The sequence below is a fragment of the Equus przewalskii genome, chromosome 25, assembly GCF_037783145.1.
Source record: "Equus przewalskii isolate Varuska chromosome 25, EquPr2, whole genome shotgun sequence".
Taxonomy (NCBI): Eukaryota; Metazoa; Chordata; class Mammalia; order Perissodactyla; family Equidae; genus Equus; species Equus przewalskii.
In genome coordinates this window covers 20,437,747-20,463,992 of record NC_091855.1, presented here as the reverse complement: position 1 = coordinate 20,463,992, position 26,246 = coordinate 20,437,747, and the positions used below count along the sequence as shown (strand labels likewise).

At 49.1% G+C, this 26,246-nt stretch overlaps 1 protein-coding gene across 5 annotated transcripts in view; it reads left to right on the top strand.

Annotated features, from left to right (window-relative positions):
* Window positions 1–21,634, top strand: part of LOC103544051 (choline/ethanolamine transporter FLVCR2-like) — a 49,426-nt gene extending 27,792 nt beyond the window's left edge. Inside the window, exons 3-12 of one of the 5 annotated variants that reach the window (XR_011532903.1) lie at window positions 2,996–3,130; window positions 9,856–9,923; window positions 11,176–11,279; window positions 14,201–14,311; window positions 15,321–15,426; window positions 15,577–15,688; window positions 16,269–16,324; window positions 19,517–19,615; window positions 19,952–20,241; window positions 20,421–21,634. Coding sequence is in view for 3 of the 5 variants with exons in the window: in XM_070593648.1 (XP_070449749.1) it covers window positions 2,996–3,130; window positions 9,856–9,923; window positions 11,176–11,279; window positions 14,201–14,311; window positions 15,321–15,426; window positions 15,577–15,688; window positions 16,269–16,606 (974 nt within the window). In the remaining 2 variants the exon portion in view is untranslated. Of the gene's footprint in view, window positions 1–2,995; window positions 3,131–9,855; window positions 9,924–11,175; window positions 11,280–14,200; window positions 14,312–15,320; window positions 15,427–15,576; window positions 15,689–16,268; window positions 16,752–19,516; window positions 19,616–19,951 lie in introns of those variants that run through there. The other 4 variants (XR_011532904.1, XM_070593649.1, XM_070593650.1 and 1 more) reach the window with 4 other exon arrangements.
* The last annotated feature ends 4,612 nt before the right edge of the window (window positions 21,635–26,246 follow it).

The window sequence follows — 26,246 nt, the reverse complement described above, 5'->3', positions numbered from 1 at the left end:
ACATTGACAAATCAAGGAGATCTGAAAGCTTCTTCCACACACATTTCTCTCTCATTCCCTAGATTTTGGAAGTTCTCTTCTATTATTTCTTTGAGCATGCTTTCTGCTCCATTCTCCTTCTCTTCCCCTTCTTGGATACCTATAATTCTTATGTTGCATTTCCTCATTGAGTCAGATATTTCTCAGAAACTTTCTGCATTTCTTTTTAGTCTCAGTTCTGTCTCCTCTGTCTGGAGCCATTCAAGATGTCCATCTTTGATTATGCTGATTCGCTCCTCTATGGTGCCCACATGAGCATTCAGGGAATCCGTATTTTGTTTTATCTCTTCCATTGTGTCTTTCATCTCTAGTATTTCTGATTTATTCTTCTTTATACTTTGAATCTCTTTTGTGAAGTAGCTCCTGAACTCTTGAATTGTTTCTCTATATTCTCTTTTACCTCATTCAGTTTTTTGACAGTAGCTATTCTGAATTCATTGTCGTTTAGTTTACTTATTTCTGAGTCCTCAGGTCATAATTCTGGGCACTTACTGTTTTCCCTCAGGTCTGGAGCTTTCATGAACTGCTTGATGCTGGAAGTACGGGTTTTGCCCATTGTGATATTATTTGGTTGCAGTTACAGCCTATCACCACTAGATGGGGGTCGAGAGGCACGTTTTCTGAGCCCTCCACCTTCAGCCAAGATGGCATGGTAAACAGCGGGTTGGGGGCGGGGAACCTTTTCTTTTGTGTGCAGACCCAGGTTGCCTGATCAGCTCTCCTTATCTGGTCTCCTGGGGTCTTGGCTTGATGAGGTCACCCCATGCAAAAGCTTTCGCCTGTTAGTGGGCTTCCCTTCGGGCTGCACTGCCCATGGGAGTCCTGGGTGATCCTGGGTCGCGTGACCCTCCCCTGCTCCTTCCCTCATGGAACCTCCGGTGGCAATGATCCCAGTCTTTAAGGGAGGGAGCGAAGTTCTCTCTTACCCCATTCCAGCTCCTGCAAGGGGGGCTCCAGCCTCTCTGCCCTCTGTCATTTGGCTGCTGTGGGTCTCCAAGGATTCCTGTGCTATTAGGATATTTTCTGTTGGAATTTGGTTGCTCCTTTTTGTTGTAGGTTGGAGGGGAGAGAGTCCTGGGCAAGCTCACTTTGCCATGACGCCAGAAAGATGGGGCCACATTTTTTTAATGATTTCTTAAAAATTATAAAAGAGTAATGTATCCTCATTATGGGAGAATCTAGAAAATACAAAAAAGAATGCCCATTAATTTAGCCTTGTACCAGTTAATCCCAAACACGAACCTCAGATAACTACTGTTAATTTTATGTGCATGTATGTTTAATATTGAAGATACTTGGTGAATTTTATCTTCTTTCACCATCTGAGTGGTATTACATGGGCTCTGATAAATTCAGAAACAGCATAGTAGAGGTTTTCATTTTCAGTTAGTCACTCGTCTTTAAAGCTTAACCGCCTTTCTTCCTAACATTTGAAATTTCGACCTCACGTGTTAAATGTGTCAGTCCTTCCTGCCGGCCTCACCTCCAGAGTCAGTTTTACAATCTGTACATCACTCCACTGTTTTCACTGTGTCCTTCCTTCCCCAGTGTCCAAGCTGAGGAAGGGCTGTCTGATGGCCCCAGAGGCTGGCAGATATCTTGGACAGAGGACTTGGTGTCCTGGAAGGCTGAGAAGCCGTGGAGCCGTGGGTGAGAGCAGGAAAGAAGAATCCGGCCAGGGACCCTCACTCAGCCAGACTTTAAGTTTCAAACTGTGATGTTCCCACCTGCAAATTCTCATGTTTGTAGCTGGTGAGGGCATGGTCCTTTGCAGCTGAAATCTGGGCGATAGGACACTGCTACATTTTGTCATGTTATTATCAAGCACAGATAGTAGCTCATTGAGTAAAGAACTGAGAAATCTTATCTGAATTCTGTTTTGTGGTTGCCAAGTCCTTAAGCAAACACCTGCTGTTGCAGAGATAAATAACCTCTTGCCTTGCTTTGATTCCCCTGATGGAAGGGGAGGTGAACAGGCAAGACAGTGGATGAGGGCTTCCCAATGGCGGGAAGTCATCCAGGACTGTTTCCAGAGAAGGAAGAAGCCGGGCTCTGAAGTCAGGGCTGGAGGGTTTTCTGGGTGGGGAGCCCTTTGATCTTCAAGAGAGTAAACCTCATTAGCAGAGCTTCCTCTTACTGGAAACAGCCTATTGACCTTTGAGGAGTGTTCTCATGGAGTGTGGGGGAGGCCACGCGGTGTTTGCTTGGACCTAGTTAGGGGACCATTTTAGCCAAACGACTGGCTAAACTGATCTGCCCCCCAGAGAACTGAATGGCAATCAGTGCAGACAAATGGATTGTCCCAGTTGCACTGAAAATAGGATATAAAATGAATGGTTTTCCATGTCCCCCCTCAGTCCTTCGTATTTGAGTGGCTACTCCTGCAGGAGCATGTGTTAATCCTCTTGTCTCTTCGGGAGGCAGGTATCTGACTCAGACTTTGAGAAACTAGGAAAGGACCTGAGTTTTTCCAGTAGAAGAAGCTCCTTTCACTTCTTCAGGGAATATGTACCGGCTGCCATGTGCCAGGCTCTGTCTAATCGTGAGCAACACCGTCCCTCCCCCTCGAGAGGAGCTCTGGTGCTCAGCCAGTAACTGGGCTCACTCATCCCAAAGCTCAGCCCTCACTGCCTTTCCATCCTTACATTACTACTGCATGTTCTCAGGGCTCTGTGCTGTGTTCTTTGCTGGTTGTTATGGGACTCCTTGATCCTTGAACATTGCCTGGGAGGCCCAGTGATGGCAGCCATTCAGAGGCCATTAAGGAAAAGCAATCAAAGAGCAGCTCACTCAGCCACAGACAGTGAGATGCAGCTTCAAGAGAGGGGCTGTAAAGGAGCTAGTTGAAGAATTACTATTTCCTCTGGAAGTCTGGGCTCCTCCTCAGATGAGGGAGCCAGCTCTGCAGGGATGGGACCACAGGGATTTGCAGTGATCTCTGTCTCTTTCCTTTCAGTATTCAAGGAGAAGCCTAAACATCCCCCCAGCAGAGCACAGTCCCAGAAGCCTGCCTTGACGTCCTCTGATGCTTTATCCGCCATCATCCGGCTCTTCAAAAACCTCAACTTTGTGCTGCTTGTCATCTCCTATGGTAAGTTGCAGGTGTCTGGGAGTGTCCTTGAACAGGGAATGTGGGACAAGAGGCCTGATGTGTCTGTGCGTCTTACTCTTTCCAAATCCAAAATGCATATGTAACGTCATTGTTTGGGGTCAACCAGAAGAGCCAGCAGTGCCTCAGGGCCTTTGCATGTTCTTAAAGTTCACCTAGAATACCATTCTTTCCCATGTCATTTTGTCTGACAAATGCCTGCTGATCCGTCAAGTCTCATCTCAGTGTCACTGCTGTAAAGCAGTATTAGGTGACCTTTCCTCTTTTATTGTGCTGTTCCCGGTATGTCTTAACACTTAGAATTTCTTAAAAAAGTGTTTCCAGCTCTGTCTTCCAACTAGACTTTGAACTCCCTGAGAGCAGAGGTTTACATCTTTTCATCATTGTAGTTCCTCAGCAGTGCCCAGCCTGGTGTGGATACTCCACCAGTCATTGAATGAGTGAGGGATTGAATGCATACATGAGTCTTGCCACATGAAGCACTCCCCAACCAATCCTCCTTCTGCTTGTACCATTGGCTGCTTTTTTACCTGAATGCAAACAACATTCCTCTGTCATTTCATTTTCTTGGCTTTTGGTAAGATAAATTTTGAATACAAAATAAATAGCAGCAACAGCAACAAATCCTGGGGAGGGAAGAGAATCTCATTTCCAGAGTTGACATGGTATTTAAAATGTCAGGTTTTCAACACAAAACTATGGGACATGCAAAGAAACAGGAAAGCATTGCCCATACACGTGTGATAGAAAGTGTCCCTGAGGAAGCCCAGACGTTGGACATAATAGACAAAGGTCGTAAATCAACTGCTGTAAATATAGTCAAAGAGCTAAAGGAAACCATGTCTAAAGAATGAACGAAAAGTAGAGAATGATGTCACACCAAATGGAGAGTATCAATAAAGATGGAAATACAAAAGAACCAAATCGAAATTCTGGAGTTGAAAACACAATACCTGGAATGAAAAATTCACTAGAAGGCTCACCATCAGATTTGAGCTGGCAGAAGAAAGAATCAGTGACCTTGAAGATAAGTTGAATGAAACTATCCTGTGTGAGGAACAGAAAGAAGAACAGAATGAGGAAAATGAGCAGAGCCTCAGAGACCTGTGGAAAACCATCAAGTATACAGCGTATGCATAGTGGGAGTCCCAGAAGGAGAGGAGAGAGACAAAGGGGTGGAAGTACATCGTCATTTAAGTTGAGATAGTGCTAAACTAGAAAAGCAGTCCACTTCTGAGTCTCTGGAAGCATTTGACTCTATTGTGTATAGACAGGATTTATTAACATTTTTCTCTAAGGCCTAGGATTACCCCAGTGAGAGGGAGTTAAGCTAACCTAGGTATTTGGACACATTGCAGAAAACCACAAGCCTTATTTCCATGGTAGAGAATTGGACTTGGTGACAGGGCTCTTTCCCATAAGGAAATGATTCTAAAGCTTGATCATAGATTTGAAAAACATTTTATTGAGCCATTATCATGTGTCAGGCACCATGTTAAGTGCTTTACCTGTGTTATCTCTTTTAATCTTCAAAATAGACCTAGGACTTAGGTCCTTAACTGTATTGCATTTTATACCTGCGGAAGCAGGCTCTGGTTTAGTTCCTTGCCCACGTTTGGACAGCTAGTGAGTAACAGAGCTTGGATATAAACTTCTGTCTGTCTGATGCCAAAGCCCATCTTCCTGACCACTGCGCCATTTTGCCTTTTCATGCAGATGGGAGCCTCTTGGAGACAGAGCCAGGGCTCTTTTCCTAGTGCTCTTGCCTGAGTGGTCTTTGGGTCAACCTAGGGGAGTATGTCCTTCCTCAGATTCAGTCCTCCAGACCAGTTGCCTGGGGGTTGCTTTCTTTTAAGGTGTAGGTGTAGAGTTCTAGGGTTTTGGAAGCAGGACCAACCCTCATTGACCAGCCATCTTTGGGATTTGGGGATGATGGGGTCTCAGCCTTAGTGTGTCTCTCTCTATGGTTTACAGGCCATGTAAAGGCAGTGTCTGGCACTCACTGCACTTCAGAATCTCTACTTTCTTCTCCCACTGTCTTTGCTCCAAATTAAAACAACAACAAAAAACCCTCTATAAATTCAGCAAGAGACTTAGAAACCCCGCAGAGATCCCCCAACAAACCCTGCAGTTTCTGGTAAGGCAGCGAAGAGGGAAATGGTTCATACTTTTTATATTGTGCATATGATGTTCATATTTTCCTCTGAATTGTATGCACTTAAGAGCGTGTAGCTGGGAATCAAGCAGCTGATAGCATTCTACAGGCACATTTGCTGGACGTGGATGGACATCTTGGAGCAAGAGCCTTGAATGCTGGACCGGTGAGTTCAGAGTTGGCACATAAGGAGTGGGGGGGTCTGAGTTTTGGTGTCAGCCCTACCAATCACTGAGTGTACCACCTTCACCCATTCTGTGCCCATCCTCTAATTACCTTCCCTGAGAAAATAGTAATAATATTTGCTTCTCATTGGAGTGCTCTCAATGGAAATGAAAGCTTTTAAAGCAATTGCAAATAAAGACACTGGGCATCCAACTTGCTGTTGGTTGGTAAATTTGCTGATTTCTTAGGTTCTTTCGTTGGTCTGAGTTGGATTTCACCAAGTAAGGAGTAGCTCTCACTGAGCTGGCGGGATGTCCAGTATTGCATTTGTAGTGGCTTCTCCAAGCTGCTGAGTCAGCTGCCCAGAGCTGAGGTGCAGTGATACAGCAAGGCCTCGGAGGAATTCCAGGGTCTGCGTGTGGCTGGCTTTTCCCTATAGGCTTCTGGCCACACACTGAGAGTTAGGTTTGAGAGAAAAAAAGGGCCATCCAGCTAAATTTGAGTTTCAGATAAGCTACAGATCTTTTTAATATAAACACATCTCATGTAAATTTGGGGTATATTTATGGTAAAAAATTACTTCTTTATCTGAAATTCAGATTTAAGTGGATGTGAAGCTGGGTACCTGAGGGTTACTGTAAATATTCTATAAGATTACCTTTCACCTTGTTATGAAAAGAAGTTAATCTTGTCAATTTGCTGTTTTCTTGTTTAATGTGAGGGGTGACCCAAGGGTCACAAGGATTTATGAGCTTGTTTCACAAAAGAAAAAGAATGCCTTCAGGGAAGTTACAATCACCAGATAGCCAGCCCCCAGCTGCTGTTGGCCCCAGAAGTCACATTGCCCAAGGGCTTTTCTGGAGTGAAAGAAACATGGGTTACCCCTTTGTTTCTCTGAAACTCCTCCTGCCAAACCCCTTAGCATTACACAACTCCCTGCTTTCTTCTCTTGTGAAGGCAGATTTGACAGAACCTATCCTTCTGCCTTTTCATCTTGGCCAATTTGCATAAACCTTTCTCCATCTTCCAGCACTGATGTCTCCATGATTGGCGCATCAGGCACATGAACTTGAGGTTCAGAGTTTCGTTTGTTGTTGTCTTTTCTTAAATCTGGCAGCCCAGCTTGGAGGGGAGGTGCAGAGGTTGGGTTTGTGCTGGATGTTGCAGCAATATCACAGGAACAAGGACCTGCCTCCTCCTCTAGTAAAATACCTCCCCTCCTCCAAGTTTGGTGATGCAGGAAGATGCAGGCTGCAGCCAGATTCTCCTCGGGTCTACCAGAGGGTGGGGGAGGGCAGGGCCTGTGATGTGTCTGAGCAGTGGGGTGCCGTGAAGAAAAGAGCCTTTCTTTGGCTGTCTACTCCTTGTGTCTCTAGGTCTTGCTTCCCCATGACCTCCCTTATGTCTTGTCATCAGTGGTGTAACAACCACCATGTTGAAAAGAATCATTGAAAAGGCACCTCTTCTAGAGAATGTCCTCAAAGCCAATACTTTTCCATGTCATCCCGCAGCCTTGCCTCCAGCTGTGCTTCTGAATCGTCTTCCAGTGTTGGTCATCGGGAGTCCTGAGGACACCTTTCCTTGGGGCTCTCAAGGGCTTTCCCACTGCCCCACCCACATGGGGCTAGGGAGGGGGCTTTGGGCCCCTTCTGAGATGCTGGCTTCAGAGTGGGTATAGAATCCTCTGGATTCCCTGGTGCTTTGCTGAGGTCTGGCTGGCCCTTTGAAACAAGAGTTCACTTCAAGTTCAGGAAGGATGGAAGGGAAATGAACACCGAGTAACCAGGACCCGGAGATAGGATCTGGGATCAGTGTTTCCCAAGCTTCCTGATGACAGAACTCCTTGGGGTGCTTGGCTGAATGTGTGTATAGATGTCCATGTGTCTCCTGTAAATTCAAATCCAGAAAGTCTGAGTTGCGGCCTGGGAATCAGCTTTTAACAAGCAGTCCAGGCGATTCTGGTGGGTGGAGGGGTTGAGAGCTTCTAAAGCAGGTGCGTTATGGATCATCTTCACGGTCTTGAAGCCCCTTCCATCCCAGCTGCCTCCATGGTAACCCCAGCACCTGGGGGCCTTGCTTCATATTCCCAAGGCCATTTATTCCAAACTCCAGAGAGTTTGAGAAATACCCAGGGTTTTTGTTGTTGTTGTTTTTAAAATGCAGGTTCCTAGCCCCATTCCAGAAGAATCAGACTTAGTAGGTACAGGGTGGAGTCCAGGAGTCTGCATTTTTAAGCTCTCAATCCTTCTAATGCCAGTGTTCTCTGGACCACAGTTTGAACAAACTGGTCTTGACAAAGGGGAGAAACTCAGAGTGATGACGCGGCCTTCCTACCTTCCTAAATCCCGTCTCCTCAGTGACCCAGTCTTCTCCCAGTGACAGATACCAGGATGACCAGGCCTTCCAGGGGATCACATTTTCTCCCAGGAGTACAGCCCTGACCTGGCAGGCTTGCATTGCTGGGGACAATCACACCCGAATACAACATAAAGGCCTCTCTTCCTGTGAGAGGGGCTCACACACAGGGCGGAACACGTGTTCATTCCTGCCCTTCAGTGTGGACACCGAGCCCCCTGATTTGGGCAGTGGGGTGGATTTGTGCTGTTTAACCATGTCTGATGACCTTTGACAATATGGGAGGGATAACTAGATTACAGATTGATTCAGAAAGCATACAGAAGCACCTAATTCCTCTAGGGTTGGAGTTTAGAAACAATTGGAAAGGATGGCAGCCTTCCAGGGTGAGGCCCTGCTGGAGACCCTGGAAGCTATGCCATGGAGGCATTACGAGCAACAGTAGCTCCTGTGAGGTGTTGAACCAGGGATGCCATGTCTCCCTCCCCTGCACCTGAGCCATCACCCTGGGTGCCAAATAGCTTCTGGCTGGCTCCGTGGCCTGGGGTTCTATGGACCGGTTCCATTGAAGAGGAACTCCTGAGGCTGCCCTGCCCACGGGCTGTCCTCCAACCGTCTAAGTGGTTCTAAGGTCAAGTGTGCCGGTGGTAGTCTTGGGAGCCTCAAAATTAGTTAAAATTGAAAAGACCCCTGGTGGGCATTACTGAGTGGCCTCTGTAAAAAGGGTTGTTTTTAAAATCTCTGTGCATCTTTCTTGTCTATAAAATGAGGATCATAATATTACTTACCATCTAGGGTTGTTATGAGGCTTGTAAGGTGCTTAGAACAGTGTCCAGTACATAAGTATGTGCTGCTGCCATCATCATCATCACCATCACCGTTATTGTGAAGGGAGGGCAGGAGCCCCTTTCTCCTTTGGGTCAGTTCCCGTCTGATCCAGTTACTAACTCACTGTATGACTTTGGACAAATGGCCTCATTCTCTAAGGACCCGGATTCTTACAGTATATTCTAGGTGCTCCATTTGTTACTGAGCCCTAAGGGACTAGTGACCCACAACTGGGTCCTTTTGCCCAGAGCCACTCGTGCCCATAGAACGAGCCCAGGTTCGGGGCAGCAGAGCAGAAACGTCCTTCATTGATGAATGGATGAGGAGGCAGAGCTCCCGCTCTAAAACACCTTCTCTCCAAGGGAAGGTGAGCAGGGTTCTTACGGGATGTGAAGGGGAACGGGGGCATTTGGGGCATGCACGGATCTTCCCTTCTTGTACCCGGCATCTTTTACACACATTTCCTTTTGTGCCTGGCACCCGCTTGCCATCTTGGACCTTTCTGGTTGGGCTGGTTGTGCAGTGTGGCCCCCTGGCATTGTTCTGCCTTGGTTCCTGTGAGCAAGCACAACTTCAAAACAAAGCACTAGACATAGAAAATGTTTTAGGGACTTCTCTGGGTGACAAATTTGTTGAATGAGTCGATGAATTAGGAGAGTCCACTAAATGCTCTTTAGGGTCCTTTCTGGTTTCAAATATATATTTTGTGTAACATTGAATCTGAGAAGAAAGTTGAAAGAGGGATGGGGAAAGAAGTGAGAAGACACCTGTGGAGGGAGTGGTGTCAGGGGTCAGAGGTCTGGAGCAGTCTGGAGAGGGGAAAGGTCATCAGGAGGAAGTGGAAGGTACCATTAGTTGCACTGACCCCATAGGCCTAGCCAACACTTAAGAGGAATGTAGACGGTTCTGACTTGGAAGTCATAGTTTCCAGAGCCTGTGTTTCCAGGGCAGAGTTAAAGGGATCAAGGGCAATGGTATGTGGCCAAGGAAAGGTTCAAATGGTTACTGTTGGTTTTTTTGGAGTATTTCTTTGCGAAACACTGCAGGTAGCCTCATACGCCCTGGCTTTTTCTTCTCTGAGGACATCACTCACCGTGCCAATGAGGATGAACATTTCTACCCTCCCTGACTAGTTGGGGGAGAAGTTAGCAACGGCCCCAGTGGAAGGCTGACCCTAATGCTCTGTTTCTCCCTCCCTCCTTAGGTCTGAATGCTGGTGCTTTTTATGCCCTGTCCACTCTGCTGAATCGCATGGTGATCTTGCACTACCCGGTAAGGGAGTTCCCTAAGCACGCTGCACCGTGGCAATGAGACTTCTGTGTGTGTCTTGGCCAGAGCTGGGGCAGCAGTTAATTCTTGGTTCTCCGTAGTTTGTGGCAGTGTGGTATGGGGGTGTATGCTTATGGGATTTGGAGGGAGGTGGCCCTGGGTTTCAACCCCAGCTTTGATGGTACTAACCTGCGTGACAAGGTAGTTAGCCTCTCTGAGCTCTCATTCTCTTTTCTGTGAAAGAAGTATAATTACTTCCTGAAAGATTATTTGTAGGATTAGAAAGTAAATAATATTGTGTGTGTATATATATGTATTCTTATCTAGTATATATATGTAAAGCACAGAGCATGGTGCCTGGTGACACACAAGGTAAACATATAGACATATAGAATCACATAGGAAATATTTAATTTATAAAATATTAGCAAGGTTTAATTTGAGCTCTTAGTTGATCAACTGAATGCTCTTTCTAAATGTTTCCATCATCAGTGAGGGCTGGACACTGGGAGTGGGATCCCGAGTGTCCTGGAGTCAGAAATCCTGGGCCCAGCCCTCTTTTGAAAGGATGAGGGTCTCCCACTTTGGGAGGTGGTGGCCATTGTGGCTCAGCGTTCCAGAGTTGGCATTTGACAGGTTTGAAGTCAAATCCTAGCTGTGTACTTAATAAATGCCTCATGATCTTGGGCTGGCAGGTTAATCCAACTGTGCCTCAGTTTCCTCATCTGTAAAATAGGGAGTATTCGTTCCTAACCTTATGGTGGGGAATTATGAGAGTTAATGAGATGGTGTAAAGTCCTCAGCACACCGTCTGCCTTATAATAAGCACTCAGAAATGTGTACCTGTTCTCTTCCTCTTCCTTTGGCCCTGATAGCTCAAAACCTAAGGATGGAATGTTTGGATATACATATTTTAGTTTCCCCATCTGTGAAATGGGAATAATGAGAAATCAAAGGGTTGCTGTTAGGATTAAATTTTTTAAAAAATCTACCCAAAAGTGGTTCCAAGGACAGAATTGGGTCCCCCCGCATCCAGCATCACGCACACACTCTGGGTATGTTATGTTGGGAGAAGCAACCATTCTAGGACTCTCTCCCCACTGCAGCTTCCTACAGACCACCTTCCTGGTACTTTCTGAGAACTGGCTCTAATGGAGCCCGAGTTGCCTGCCTTTACCCCTTGGCCATGGGGACTGTGCCCTGTCCGGTGTCTTGTCGCTTCACTGAGTGCTCACTGGGGCTGTGGTTTTCCCAGGGGGAAGAAGTAAATGCTGGAAGAATCGGCCTGACCATGACCATTGCAGGAATCCTCGGGACCGTGATCACAGGCATCTGGCTGGATAAGACCAAAACCTACAAGTAAGTGACTTCCTCCTGGACTGTGAACTGGGGACCCATGTTCTGAAGTGACACATTCGTTAGCAATACGGCTTCAAAGGTTGGGGTGCGGCAGCTGGGGGTTTGAGTGGTTAAGCGGGCAACTGAAATTTATCTTCTCTGAGCCTCAGTTTCCCCATTTATAAAATAAGGGAAACAATAGCCGCCCCGTGGAGATCTTAGGAAGATTGAGGTGGAGGACATGAGGCCAAGCACAGCACCTTGCCCAGTCCCAGCCCCCAAGCAGCTTGTGCAAGGTGCAGAAGAGGGAGAAATACAAATGAATGTGGAAAAATGGCAGCAGTTGGGAAGTTAGTGGAAATCCCAAAGAGCAGAGTGGGGAGGTGACTCCACTGCCCTGTGCCCATGGTTCCCTCTTGGACCCCATGGGTCAGCCAAGGTGCTCTGTGCTTCCTCCAGTTTGCAGTGTATTATCTTGCAGGTGCTTACACCTCATTGGTAAATGTTGTGATGTGCTTTGGGCCTGAATGCCCAACACCCACTGAGATTTTAGTGTACGCCAGGCTATCCAGGATGCTTGTTAGAAATACAGATTCCTGGGCCCCACCCTCAGGATGCCAGTTCAGTAGGAGAATCTGCATTTGTAAAAAGCAATCCCAGGGTCTCAATTCAGTAGTCAGCCTTGGAGAAAAGGCTCTGGAGAACAGAGGCCCAACATCCTTCTTTCTTGTTGCTTCTTTCCAGTGCTCTGCATGCCCTGGGTGCTCAATTGTTGCTGGCCGGCAGGGTAGCTGCCAGGGTTGTCCTGCTCTGGGGCAGGGCTGTCCTCTGGACTGCTTTGTCAAGGCCTCCAAAGTTCCCAGTGTCTGGAGGCGACAGACAGTAGCAGACCTGTTCTCTCCACACAAACCCGCTTCTGTGAGGCTGTGGTCAGACCAGGTCTCAATCTGGCCACCCTAGTCAAAGGCCCATTGAGGCCATCCCTGGGGATGTGGCCGCCTGGCTGAACATGACGAGGAGCCCGGCTTGGCTTAATTACTGCTGGTGGAGCTTGGCTGCCGTCTCGTCTCTGCCATCTGTCAATTGCTTGCTCACCGCCAGACATGAGAGCCATGAGGCCTGGCCACCCCCAAGCCAGGGAACAGCAGGGTCCCTTTTTCCAGGGCTTGCCTTGTGGCAGGAGAAGGGAGGGATTGGAATGTCAGCTGGGCTGGGATGTGGGCAGCCAGGTGATTCAGACGAACTGGAGACTACAATGGAAGGGCTGGGGAGGACACCTCAGAACCTAAGTGTCACCAGTTCCTGGTGTCCCCTGATGTCCCACTCCTGCAGGCAGCAGTACTACGCAGGCAGAGAAAGGAGGTGAGAGCTTTGTGATCTGGTCATTTCGGTGACAGTTCCCCCCTCCCTAAGGCTCCCAGATTTGTTCTGTTTGGTTTGGAGGCTGGAAATTGGGTGTCAGGTCCCTTGATCTCAGGCTGGCACTACCCATAGTTTTTCTAGATGGGTGGTGCTTTGAGTTGAATCTATGACTAAACAAACATGCAAAGATGAGCTTGTGGGGTCAGCGAGAGAGCCTGGTGTCCATGAAGGTGCATTCTGCAGGGTGGGGGATGGGGAAGCTCCTCTACCCTCAGCAGCTCTGAGCACGGGGTGGGAGGGGCCTCCTTCAGAGGCTCTGGCCTTAAGCTTTTCCAAAGATGCCACCACACAGTGTATTAGTATTCCTGGGTGCCGTGGTAGAAGGAGTGCAGTGTTCCAATCCCACCCTCAATTTACTCAACAGGTGTCTTTGGACAAACAACTTAACTGGCTGAGCCTCAGTTTCCTCATTTGTAAAAGTAGGGATAGTCATGCATTTCTTGCCCAGCGTTTCTGAGGGTTGAGTGAAATAATAAATGCCTGTGAAGTGCTTTGCAGAATTCCTGGAGCCCGATAAATGCGGTATCAGTAGGACATAGCCTCAGCCCGTATTGGTGGCGCCCCCGCCGTGTTTCTGACTCCAGGGGAGACCAGTGAAGGCAGTCAGCTTTCCGTGTCGGAGTCCTGATGTGCGAGGCGGGAGGGCGGACGGCTGTGCAGAGCCGGGCCCTGCAGTGAGTGGGGCAGGGAGAGGAACGCAGGTCCCACGGCAGAGTCAGGGCCCAGCAGAGTCCTGAGCGCACAGCACGGGAGGAGACGCATGTGGAGGGCACAATCAGGGTGACACCGAAACCGAAACCAGCACTTTGCTGATGGCCCTTCCCAGGGGACAGACACAGGGAGATGTCACAGGGAGTGGGCAGAGCCTTCTCGCTTTGGCTTTGGAGTCAAGCACTAGTTCAGGGCTGGAGAATGTTCTCTCTCCGTCCCGCTGTCTGGAGCGGAGTGGTTCCGACTCAGCAGGAAAAGCTGTGCTGCTCCTGTGCACGTGGCAACAGGAAGAACTTAGAGAAGACAGAGAGAACCTAATGACACTGCCCAGCATTGTCATGGGGTCGTGGGGACAGCAGACGAGCAGAATCAGATGGCTTCTGGGGTAGTTTTGTGCTCCACTGCCACCTGACCAGAGCTCGTGTTGGTCCTGTTTGTTTTTTTGGTGCAGGACGAGACAAGGAAGGGCTGTACCCTTACTGCTTGTGGGTAGAAGGACGAGTCAAGGTCCTGCTAGATGTCGTTGAGAGGGTTCTGCAGGAGGACACACATGCAGCAGACGGCTTCATGCTTCCTGGTCTCACCCTTTGTAGCACTGACCACAGTGTACTTCAGGAATTATTTGTGTGATCGTTGGTTTAGTGTCCATCGACCTCTTGGACAGAAAGTTCTATGAGAGCAGATGTCCCAGCACACAGCAGACGGCTTGACACACAGCAGGTGCTCAACAGATACTTGTAGAATGAATGAATGAATGATCCTGTTAAAGTCAGAAGTGTATGACTCAACCTCTTTGCCTCCACTTGTAGGGAGACAACCCTGGTGGTCTATATCATGACTCTGGTGGGCATGGTGGTGTACACGTTTACCTTGAACCTGGCACATCTGTGGGTAGTGTTCATCACCACTGGCACAATGGGGTAAGTTTCACCTCTAAGCTGTTTAACTAGAAAACACCATCCCATGGCTCCTCAAGCTGGTGACATCCTAGGAAGCAATATTGATCCCTTTGCTGCCTTCTCACTCACCTCTGGGGATGGAGATATGGTGCCCAAAAGTCTTGTTTACTTGCAGCACTTCAAAAGGCCACCTCGGGCTCCCAGGCCCATCCCTGCTGTGGCATGGAGTGTGTCCTTCACAGACCTCTGGGAGGCTAGGACATATTCAGAGGCTTTTTCAGCTCTGCCTGGGACAACATGGAGTCACAGAAAGTACACAGAGCTGAGAGTCAGAAAGTCTGGGTCCTGGTCTCATCTCTGCTGCTAACTATCTATTAGAGCACAGGCCCATCACTTAACCACTCAGGGCCTCCGTTTCCTCATCTGTAAATGAAGATGAGTGGCCTGCCTGAAGAGGGGCCTGCTCAGCTTTACCTCCCAATCATCTTTGTGTAGGCAGTTCATGAGTACGTGTGTGTGTGTGTGAGAGAGATTCAGAGAGAGAGAGACAGACAGACACTGAGTCCTTCTCAGCCGGCAGCTCTGTGGAGGGAAATAAGGAGGACTCTGAGTTCCTCCTTCCAGGTCGCAGAGGGTCATGGAGAAGCTGTTCAATATCCAGGAACTTCCCATTCCCAGCATCGGGCCTGTGTACCCAGGACACAGAATTTCTTAGCTGAGGACTGAACACTCCAGGCATCCCCAGCCCTTCTGTAAATGCTGACTCTGTCTGTAATTGATGGCTGGACAGAGAAGAAGCAGGGGACCCCTAGAGGCCCCCTCACCACAAACCCTCCATATGAACTTCCTCCTGGACTGCAGGGGTCTCTCTTACTTGGTATGGCCACCTGGGGGATGGCCTGATCTGTTCAAGGCATGTCTTGATGGGAAGAAACAAACAGGAAAAGGAGTTCTAAGGGAGGAGGCAGGCTGCCCATCCTGCTTTGCCTGGACATTCTCCATCACCTTGTTTCTGTGATCTGGCTTTCAGCATCTTTATGACTGGCTATCTCCCTCTGGGATTTGAGTTTGCTGTGGAGCTGACATACCCAGAACCAGAAGCCGTGTCGGCCGGCCTCCTCAACGTTTGCCCACAGGTAAGGCTCTTATTTGGTGGTGGCCCCAAAGCAGTGACTCTTGGTTTCCTGCCTGGCTTGGCTGGTGCAGGCATTGCATTGTGGGAGCTGAGTTCCTCCATGGGCTAGTTGGCTGGGCCCTTATTTCGACTCTTTTTTGTGCCTTTCCAGGTATTCGGGATCATGTTCACCATCTCCCAGGACCAGATTATCGGGAAGTATGGGGCCATGCCTGCAAACATCTTTCTGTGTGTGTTCCTCACCCTTGGAGTAGTCCTCACTGGTGAGTCAGGGCCTCAGGACAAGATGGCACTCAGGCTGCCCATGGGCTTACGCTGTTGGCAATTTGGTTCCCCAGTGTCTTGACTGATCACACAGATTGGGGGTACACATGTAGGGGGGTCGGGGGGCTTCTTAGGGAATCTTTTTGGGAGGCGGTAGCATGCATTGATGTAATGAGTATGGGCTTTGGTGCCAAAAGACCCTCATTTGAATTCTGGACTGTGATTCTGATCTCCATAGCTGTTTGAGCTTGGTCAAGCAAACCAACTTGTGGGAGCCTCACTTTCTTCGTTTGTAAAATGGAGATTGTTGTGAGGATTATAGCTATGTGTGCCAAGTCTTTGGCAAATATGTGATTTATAAACAAAGGTCAGTGTCATCATTGGCTTCTGCCTGTCCAGGACAGCAGGCTTTATCAAGTTGGCTGATGGGACCCCCAGCTCCCTGGGATATCTGAAGCAGGTCTGGGGTACCTGTGACCATAGGGAAAATGAGGGCTCCCTCTTGGATGGAGCTGACCATTGGTTGGCTTGATAACTGTGTTTCTCTGTTGCTCTTCCTTCTCGACCCCTTGACCTCAGCATTCATTAAGGCAGATCTCCGGAGGCAGAAAGTAAACGGGAAAAATCCTAAGAATGTGAGTATGTGGGAGCTTGCTGGGCAGAGTTCTGAGTTCTTGGCTTTGCTGAGGATGTGGCTGCATCGGTGGGGGCCGGTGGAGCTCCCAGAATGGACTGGTTTTATGGTGGCTGTGAGACCATCTCAACTCTCACAAACATGGCGCCCAGAGTTTGCTCAGTGGGTGTTTCAGCACTGCTTTTCTGCTGGTCTTTTCCAGGCTCTTTTCCCACTTCCTGCCCTTCTCCTGGCCTCCCTGCTCTGGTCCCCAGAGGACATCACTATTGTCACAGTCTGCTGAGTAGCATCCACCCCTCATCCTGAGATAAGCCCTGAGGCCTTGGCTCCACTGCTTTCAGCCTGGGGTCTGTGGCTGGAGAGGAGAGGTGGCAGCCAGGCTTGACCATTCTGTCAGGGTGGTGGTGGCCCCAAGGCAGTGGCTCTGGTGGCAGATGACAGCTGCTTAGGCAGTGGGATGGGGATGGAGGGACTGGAGCCAATGGATTGCCAGTAGGGCTTTAAAAGGACAGTTCAGGAAGCAGGAGCTGATGGTGGTGGAAGGGGAGAGGACCAGGAGCATGATCTAGAACAGAGAAGTGTTTCCCATCTGCTCAAATTTGCTGGGAACTGTTTCAACCAAAATGTTAGGTATCAAATCTGAGCCAGGATGAAAGGAATATCAAATCTGAGAAGGAGTAAAAGTGAGATATTTCTTACAAAACAAACAAAACGCCCAAAACTATTACAGAGATAATACACATTCTTTGTAGAAAAACTAAAAGATACAGAAAAGTGTACAAAATTTAAAAATCACCCTGTAATAGCATCATCTGGAGATGAGATGCTGTTTTTTTGCATTTACTGTACGTGTCTATATCCACGTATAATATATATACATATAGTTGGATATATGGTTGTGTATCTATGTTTTTTAAACAAAAATAGAATCTTCCTATATCTTCTTTTTCACGTGTTGTGAACACTTTATCGGATCATTAGTCTTCACAACATACTTCTAATGACTGCGCATGGATAAACCATGATTTGCCTAACAGTTTTCTTGTCTGTAGACATTAGATTGTTTCCAATTGCTGTTATAAATAATATTGTGATTAATGTCCTGGAAGCGGAATCCTTGTGCATGTTCTTAAGCACAGTATTTCCTTGAGAAATGGATCAGTGGTCAAGCACATTTTTAGGACTTTGAAATGTATTGCTAATCTGTCCTCTAGAAAGCTACCATTGGCACTACCCATTCACGTTGCTGTAGCGGTGAATGAGTGCCAGCACTGAGTGTTTATCATTTTCAAAAGTCTTCGTCAATTTTCTCAGGGAAAAAATGGATCTGACAGAGGTACGTTTAGCGTTTTAAGGATACATGTTGGCAGACAGATGATGACCTTAGTTCTCTACTATCTGTCTTCTGATCTCACGCTCCAGAGCTGGCAGGCAGCAGGAGGTAGCCTGTGGGAGGAGCAGCCTTGGGCAGGAAACTCAGTGGGGAGACAGGGAAAGCCTTGGAGCAGAAATGCTATTCTCTAGATGGGGAGGGGCCCAGCATTAGCACTGTGGAGACGGCTTTCCCTGTGCCGTGGACAAGGAAACCTTATGATCTGGGACACTTTGGTGGCTATATAGTGAGCCTGGGAAAAGGTGCCTGTACTAAACCAGGATGGATTTCTCGTGAAAAGGTTTCAATGTGGAATGTGACATATTGTGTCAAGTGATGTGGGATTCTGCTATGTTTACTTTATAATCTGTGTTTACGTTGGCAGATATAGTCAGACAAGAATGTAAAGGTCACCTACAATCCTTGCACCCAGAGATAACCTAGTAACGTTTCTATGCGTATGCTTGTGCACATGTGGTTTTCTGCCCTGCTTGTTTACTTAATATAGCTTACAACCTTTGCACACCATGACATTTTACAGCCTCATATCCACATATATGTATTTCCATTTCGTCTTGTTGAATGTTCAGGTTGTTCCAATATTTCACTATTCTTGCAGCCAGATCCTTGTGCACGTGGCCCGCGTGGTTAATCAAGGTTGGAGGTGTTGGCTCAGTCACCTTCTGTGTGGAGTACTGGAAAGAGCACTGAGTAGGAGGAGGAGACTTCAGTCTGGTGCTGGTGTCCCTCGATAACTCACTATGCGTCTCTGTCCCTCACTTGCATCTGGGCCAGCTTAGTGTTAGGGGGAGATCAGAGTCCTGCTGGGCTGACACCCAGGGAAGCCAGGGCTGTCACAGAGCACCCCTCCTCTGGAGCCCATCATTACACACCCCGTGGTGGTGAGTGTAAGCGAGACCTGCGCCCCAGCACACGAATTCATTATCAGAGCCAGGGGAAGACACAGCCCACAGCAGATCTGGACAGAGCTGCTCTTTGTAATCAGTGAGGTGTATAGTTTTGGTAAAAAGAGGCAGAACTTCTGGGAGGGGTGTAACAACTGACCTCGACTATGAAAATCTTCGGTTTCCATTTTTCCTCCAGTCGGTAGTTCTCAGCCACAGTGGCAGGGGCTGTGCTTCTGACCCCACTAACCTGGGCTTCTGGTTGTGATTTCAAGCCGCTGGCTCTGGTGGAGGCAGGCGTGTGTGCGCGTGTGTGCCAGAGAGAGCCTGCCTGATCCACTTAAGTAGGCTGCTAGTTGCCTAACGAAGGCTTCTCATGGCCGAGGCAGACCTGGTGGCAGGTTACCAAGACTGAGAAGGCGAAGGCTGGATTGCCCAGCTGTTGCCACTGCCATGGACTGGCCTGGCGACACTCCCTGGGGCAGAAGCACCACGTGTCACATCGGCCCTGCACTGCAGTGTGGCCCTGCACACGCTGCCCCAGCCGAGTGCCGTTGACCGTGCAGTGCTGTGCCTGGGCCCAAGGCCTTCGAGCGAACTAGACAAACCCTTGAGCTAAGAAGCAAAGTGCTCCTTAAACCAGCAGACAAGTGCCCAAGGTGGTGTTGTGCACCCAGGGGCCCCACGGGATGACTTCCAGACCAAATTTAATTCCAAGCCCACCTAACAAGTGTGACCCAGAAGACTCTCCTAGTTCTGTGCCCTCCTCCCTGAGAAAGCCAGAGCCAACTACACAGGTCCTTCCCTCTGTGCACAAAGTATAGACACCTGTTTCCATCCACTGAGTTTATATATGCGGCCGGCATCCTGCCTTTCTAAAGTCTCTGTTGCATCTATTCCATGCACGTTATAACAGTGTTCCTCATCCTGGGGGCTGCCTCCAGATGGCCTAGCCTGGAATTCTGAGGGAGTCATGGATCGGGTACTTCGGCCAGCTACTTGAGGCTCAGTCCCGGTGAGTTGCAGGCTGTCAGCATGGGGAGGGAGAGAGCGTGCACAGTGGCGCTTGGAGTGGGATGGTGGGCAGAGGTGGCATCACAGAAAGCTGGCCTTTTTTGGTTTTCCTTTGATGATGTTGCAATGGGGTGTGCGTGTGTATGTGTGTGAAGCACACTTGTGGCAGGGGCTGGAGGCTGTTTTCTCGTTCCCTTTACTCATTGTTGGGGATGTGGAGTGGCCTCTGACTCTTGTGTTTCCCACTGATACAGCGTCACTGACAGGCATTGCTCCAGGTGGGGTGGAGTCCTGTGTCTCTTTACCCAAAGGGCTGCCTGCTTGTTTTGCCTTGTAGAAGCTCCAAGAGGAGGAAGAGGAGGAGGAGAGCCATATCAGCAAAGCCCCCTCAGCCCTCTCTGAGGAGCATTTCTGAGAGAGGAAGGTGGCGGCGACTCAGGGAACACGAACACCCCCCACTTCTGTCAGCACAGCTCACTGCCAGCACAGACGTCTTCACTGGAGCAGCTTTTGGAGGGAAGCGGCTGGAATGCTTGTGGCCTGGATGGCAGGGCCTGTGCCTCCTGGAGCCCATGCAAGAGCTCGTGTGGTCTAGTCGGGGAAAATGGCACCCTTCACCAAGTCCAGGTTCGACCCCGCCCCTCCCCCTTTGGGTCAGGGGAGCTGGTGTCGGGAGAGGCTGGTGCAGGACCTGGGGGCCGGCCCTGGCCTGGGGTTTGCCTTCCCTCTTCCTCTCCTCCCTTATGGAGAAGGCCTTCAAAACGATCACAGGATGAGAGCTCATTCAGGATGTTAACTTGTTCTAGTGTCTTAAGACCCTTCGAAGCCCAGTTCTCGGGAGCGGCCGCTCTCTGGATGAGGGTCGTCCGTGGGGCCTCACTGACTGCTGAGTTCTCTGGGAGAGACAGCGCCATCAGAACCACCTTCATCAGAGCAAACCCATCGGCCCTCTGGGCCTCGATTCTCTGGGCCTGACCTTGGGGTCTGTCTCCAAACCCTCTTTCCTGAGAGCCAACAAACCAACATCAATAAACTTGAGAAAAGCTTTGTTGTGACCATGAAGGAGAAAGCGGTTTGGCCAAGTTTACCGCCCAGGTGTGCGAGGCTGCTGGGCACCTTCTGAGCATCTGTGAAGGCCCAGATTTGGGAACTCTGGTACTTGATTTGGGGACGGGAAGGTTCTTTCTAAAGAGAAGTCCTTGCCCAGGCACTTCTGTGTGTGTCAGTCACCTCTGACGCCTTCATCTGGACGTTGGCTTGAGAAACTCGGTCATTGGCCTAAGTGCTTGTTTTCTCTGGAGGGAGGGAAATCCCAGCCGACTTCCTGTAACCTTGCTGAAAAGTAATCTTGATTCATTCCAGCCTGAAAACGCAACACTGCTTCTGAGATGAGAAAAAAGGGCAGAAGGAAGGAGGCCATTGATGTGGGAATTCTCTGCCTGAATTAAGCGTATCCCACCTCTCGTGGGGACAGTATCTGGACCCACCCCCTCGAGCAACACTCTTTATCAGATGTTCTCAATTTAAAGGGATTCCCTTTGAACCATCTCAAGCTGACCTCCTCTTTTGCCTAGCCTGCTGTCTGGCTCTACTCATGAGCTTGGGTTGCCTTTCCTGAAAGTAAGACATTTTGCATTTCTCCTGTGCATTGAGCAGCTGTGATCTTGACCACCGTGCTGATCTGCTGTGGCCACGGCCCTGGCTGCAGCATGTCGGTGCAGCCTGCGCTGGCTGCAGTGCTGGGCTGCTTAGGCCACTGCCCGAGGGGAGTCTGGGGTGTGTGTACAGACTCTCTGTCGTAATAAAAGTTCACTTCTGGTGGGAGGAGTGAGTTAGGAGTGGAAGGGAGCTGGAGAGAAGGTGGACCTTACTTTGCGATAAGGAGAAAGGTCTTTCCACTTCAGCCCTTAAAGTGTGGTAACCAAATGTTTACTGAATCCATTACTTTATTTTAAAAACAGTTTGTATTTTCTATTTGTAATACCAGATGTTTTAGGGCCATAAAAGATTCTTCACATGGCCTGCTTTGTTGTTTGGGGGGGCAGAGATGGCGTTTGGCAGTCCCCAGAGGACTCTCGCACATTTCTGAGGACAAAGCTATGGGAAAGGGCTGCAGGGGTGAGGGCTCAGGGCTGGAGGGGCAGCTCCTTGGCCTTCCACAGAAGTGGCCCTGTTTACATCCATGTTACCATCCTGGAAACCTGGGTTATCTTTTACACACAGGCTGTAAAGGTTACTGTCCACCTCCAGGGGGTGCTGCGCCTCAGCGCCCAGCACGTGACCCTGACGCTGTTCCATGCTGTGCACACATCAAGACAGTTCCCCGAGCGTGGCTGCCGAGAGGGCCCACTGTCGTTTGTGCCTCTGCTTCAGAGGGTGGCCAAGGTGTTTGTTCTACAGTCACCCCAGCCTGGCACCAGTCTGCTCTGGCCAGAGTCCACAATCTCACTGCATGCAGCTCCGTCACTGTTTTTCTCCTGAACTGTCCTACTTACTGCCACTCTCCCTCCCAGTCGCGTTCACCTTATGGCTGTTACTTGGATATGCTGCTGCCGTCGGTTTTCTGTACATTTCTTCCCTAGAGAGGTGCTCTGTGCCTGGGGTGTTCTGGCACCAGCTCTGTTAGCAGTTCTTAGCTGGAGAGAGACAACAGTACGATTCTCCTTAAAATCATCTGGGAAAGGAGCCAAGCCTGGGCTGTAAGAGAAATCTAATAGCCAGTGTCTGCTAGATACTCTAGGTCCTTGTCTTTATTTATCTGGAATCACAGTTCTATGATGCATGCCTGGAGGATCCAAACCATCGTAGGCTTTCATTCACTCTTTCTTAGGTGGGCTCCATCAGGTCTCCACTCAGAGGTTAACTCTGTAAGATCATTGTTTTTCTTACTGCCTCTTTTTCTTTCTTACTCCGTACCATACCTGGTGAGTAAGGGAAAGATAGTCCTTATCACTGAGCTACTTTTCTAGATGTGACATTGTGGGGATGTGAGCCTGGAATTGCTGCACCACTTTTGGCACCATAAAGGAAGCCAGCCTGAGGAAGAAGCCAACACAGGAGGGCAGAGCTGAAAGAAATGCAGAGAAATGGAGCTGAGTCCTGATCAAACCATCCCTGAAGCCTATATCCTCTTTTCAGTTTTGTGAGCCAATGTTATCTTTATTGTTTAAGCTGGTTTAAGGTAGAGTTTGTTCCTTTCACCTAAAGAGTCTTGACTGATGGAGAGTTCCCAATACATTCAAGTTCCAACTTCAAGCTTCCTATGATCCCTTACAAGTCTCCTGCCTCTCTTTCTGACCCATCTCCTACCTTCTACTACTAACTTCGCCATACTGTAGTTACACCAATCTTACTCCTTGAACAGACCGTTCCTACCCTCCAGATGCTGCTCCCTCTGCCCTAAATGCCTATCTCATATCTGAAGACACCTGAGGTCTGGGCATTCAAGTCGCAACACAAACCCGACCTCCTTAGGGAGGCCTTTCCTGATGATCTAAGTTATACCCCCTCCCCTTCTTGATCAGAATTCCTTGTTTTCTAGAGTTCTTATCACTGTCAGAAGTTGTGCTGTCACCTGTTGACTCGTTGCTCACGTTTCCTTGTCCACAATGTAAGGGCTACGGGGTCAGGGACATTGCCTGGGTTGTCCATTTCTCTTTCCCATGTGTCTGGCATGGAGCAAGTGTTCAATAGCCACTTGCTGAGACAGTGAATGGGCTCTCATGTCTCCACGCTGTATTGGAGCACCCAGCCCGTGGGAGCTCCCAGGGTTGTGTCTGGGGCACCTGCCACTCCAGTGGGCTGTCCTTGGAGGGCAGTGCCCACCTTTCAGGGTCATGCAGCTGTGTCTTCTCTGCTGCTCACTGTATTTTCTGCCTCTGCCTTCTCAAGCATCCATTCCTTCCTTAGGAAGAAAACAAGAACCGGTGCTGACTGTTCAGTTGTGAATCTGCCCACGTAGGCAGTAACTCCTGGATGTAGCACTTTCTGCCTCTGCCCTGGAAGCCCCTCTGGTGTTGACAACACCCAGCGAGTCTGGATGAGGACAGGTTTGGAGCAATGCTGCAGAGTATCTGTCAACAGAGGAGGCCTAGGGGGTCAGTAGACTTCTCAAGGCTGAGGTAGGAGAGAACTCAGAAATACTGGGATCTATCTAGATGCCCACATCTGGTCCTTGAGAGACCTCAGTCCCTGGGTCTTCCCCTGAATCCAGATCTATGTTATCTGAGCAGAGCCCAAACCAGGCTGGTTTCCTGTGCACGTGGTAGTGGAACAAAGCACTGCTTCTCTGGCATTTTCTGAGGGCACACAGCTCTTGGTGGCTTGGTTCTGACACTGCTGATCAGATATGTTGTCCTGAAGTACGGATCATCTTCCACTGTAACAGTGGTCCTCGATCCTGGGCATTTATTAGAATCAACTGAAGAAAGTTGCTTAAATTACCAAGACCTGGGTACCAGCCCAGTTAACTCATACTCTGGAGGTGGGCCCAGGGCATAAGTATTTTCTGAAATCTCCCTCCCTGGGTGATTGTAACATACAGCTGCTGATCTCCATCATCCAGGGGTTGGCAATGCCAACACAGTGAAAGCAAGGTACTTCCTGTGCTGGGATGTCAAGCAAGGGAAATTCCAGGGGACAAGACTGAAAACTGAAAGGTCTATTAATGTTTTCTTGGGCTTTAAGGATTTTCCAGCCATTGGAAAACTAGACAGTGACACCAGTTTCCCAACCCTGAACTCTTAGATGGTAGTAAGGTGAGAAAGAATTCCATATGCCAACCAAACATCTAGCTGTTAGCCCTGGAGGGGTACATTCTTTATAAGCCAATTTGATGGTTTTTCTGATGAAAAGACTGAGGAAATTCCTCTACTTAGTGAGATATAACAGTGGAATATTTTGCCAACTCTAACCAGATGAGGCATCATGTGAAATTTCTACGCCAAGCTCCAGAGCCTGGCTGTGACCAGTAGAGTACCCTGCTGGCCTCCAGGTCATGAGGGAGTAGGCAGGCTCTACTTCTGGGCTGGAGACAGACTGACAGAGACACACACACAGAGTTGTTTGGCTCAGGTCCAAGCCCTTCAGGAAGTCACATGACCCCTGGGCTATTCTGTGTCAACCTGACTTCAAAGGGCTAGAGCAGATAACCCTTAAAATTCTGTGAATCCATATGGGGTCCTGGACCACCTGAGGGCAGCATTTGAGGGTGAAAAAGTAGAATTGTCTTGCCCAGGTTTCCAGGTTCTTTATTCCTATTGTCTGTGAGCTTTGTTCAAAATGAGCCGTAGCCTGCTTAGTTTCATTTTATACACAGAAGGTGAGCTAGGTCAGAGCCTGAATGTGGGTCAGCTATAAATGTGACAGGGACTTGTGAGCCGTGTGGATGGTGCTGCAGCTCAAACAACCCCCCGCAGCCACGCAGGGGAGCAGAGCTGAACCGTGAAGACACCCTCAGCAGAGAGGCCCAGGAGGCTGGGAAAGGCCACCGTGGGCCTTCTGGAGCGTCGTTCTGGGAGGCCCCCTGGAGGATTTGGATTCCTCCTCAGGACTAGGTCACGGTTTGGGAAGGCCTTGGGTTAGCAACTCTCCGTCTGCAACGTGGACTATAACCCCGTGTCCATGACCTGGTTCTGAAGAGAGCTGGCTAACGTGCAGAGCTTCCTCATGGCTTTCCAGTGGGGCCTCGCACAGTCGCCGAGTACCTCTGTTTCCCCACTTGTCCGCGTACTGCCTTCTGTACAGACTAACTGCCCAGGGCAGTGTGAAATGAATGAAAAGGGATTCAGAGAAGCTTGGGGAAAAGGGGCCAAGTGCTCTCCACAGTCCATTCCAGAGGCTGCCAAAGGCTGGATTAGGCAGCATCAGAATCACCTGGGAAGTTTTTAAAAAACAGAACCCAGCGGGGCTGCCCCCATGGCTGAGTAGTTAAATTTATGCACTCCGCTGTGGTTGCCCAGGGTTTCGCCAGTTTGAATCTTGGGCACAGACATGGCACCAACTCATCAAGCCATGCTGAGGCGGCATCCCACGTGCCACAACTAGAAGGACCCAAAACTAAGAATATACAACTATGTACCACAGGGCTTTCGAGAGAAAAAGGAAAAAAATAAAATCTTTTAAAAAAATAAAAGGAAAAAAATTGGAACCCAGGGTCCCACCCAGGGGGTGAAAGGTTCAGGAAATGGGTTTGGAGAGGGAAATGGGCACCTGTGCCTTGTTTGTTTCTAAGTTTTCTAGGTTATTCTGATGTCCAGCTGGGCCTGGGAACCACGATTCAGGCCACCCCACAAAGGCGGCAGTTCTTGGACTTCTCACCGAGGCCTGGCTGGCCGGTGTAGAGCTTCTCGTGGAGGAAGGCGTGGTCTCGGAAGCTCTGCAGCGTGTTCCCCGCGGCTGTGATGGCCACCATGACCAGCCAGCTCCGTAACACGTTCAGGAAGCGGCTCATGGCTCCGCTCAAAGAGGGCTTTCTGCCTTGGAAACGAAGGCAAAGGACATGAGATGACAGACGGTTAATCTACCTTAACCATGAGCTGTCTCACCTTCGTCATTAACCTGGGCCCCCCGACGAGGGTTCTACTCAGCTTACTTGGTCCATCACTTGATAAATTCCTCTCCGGGTCCCCTGG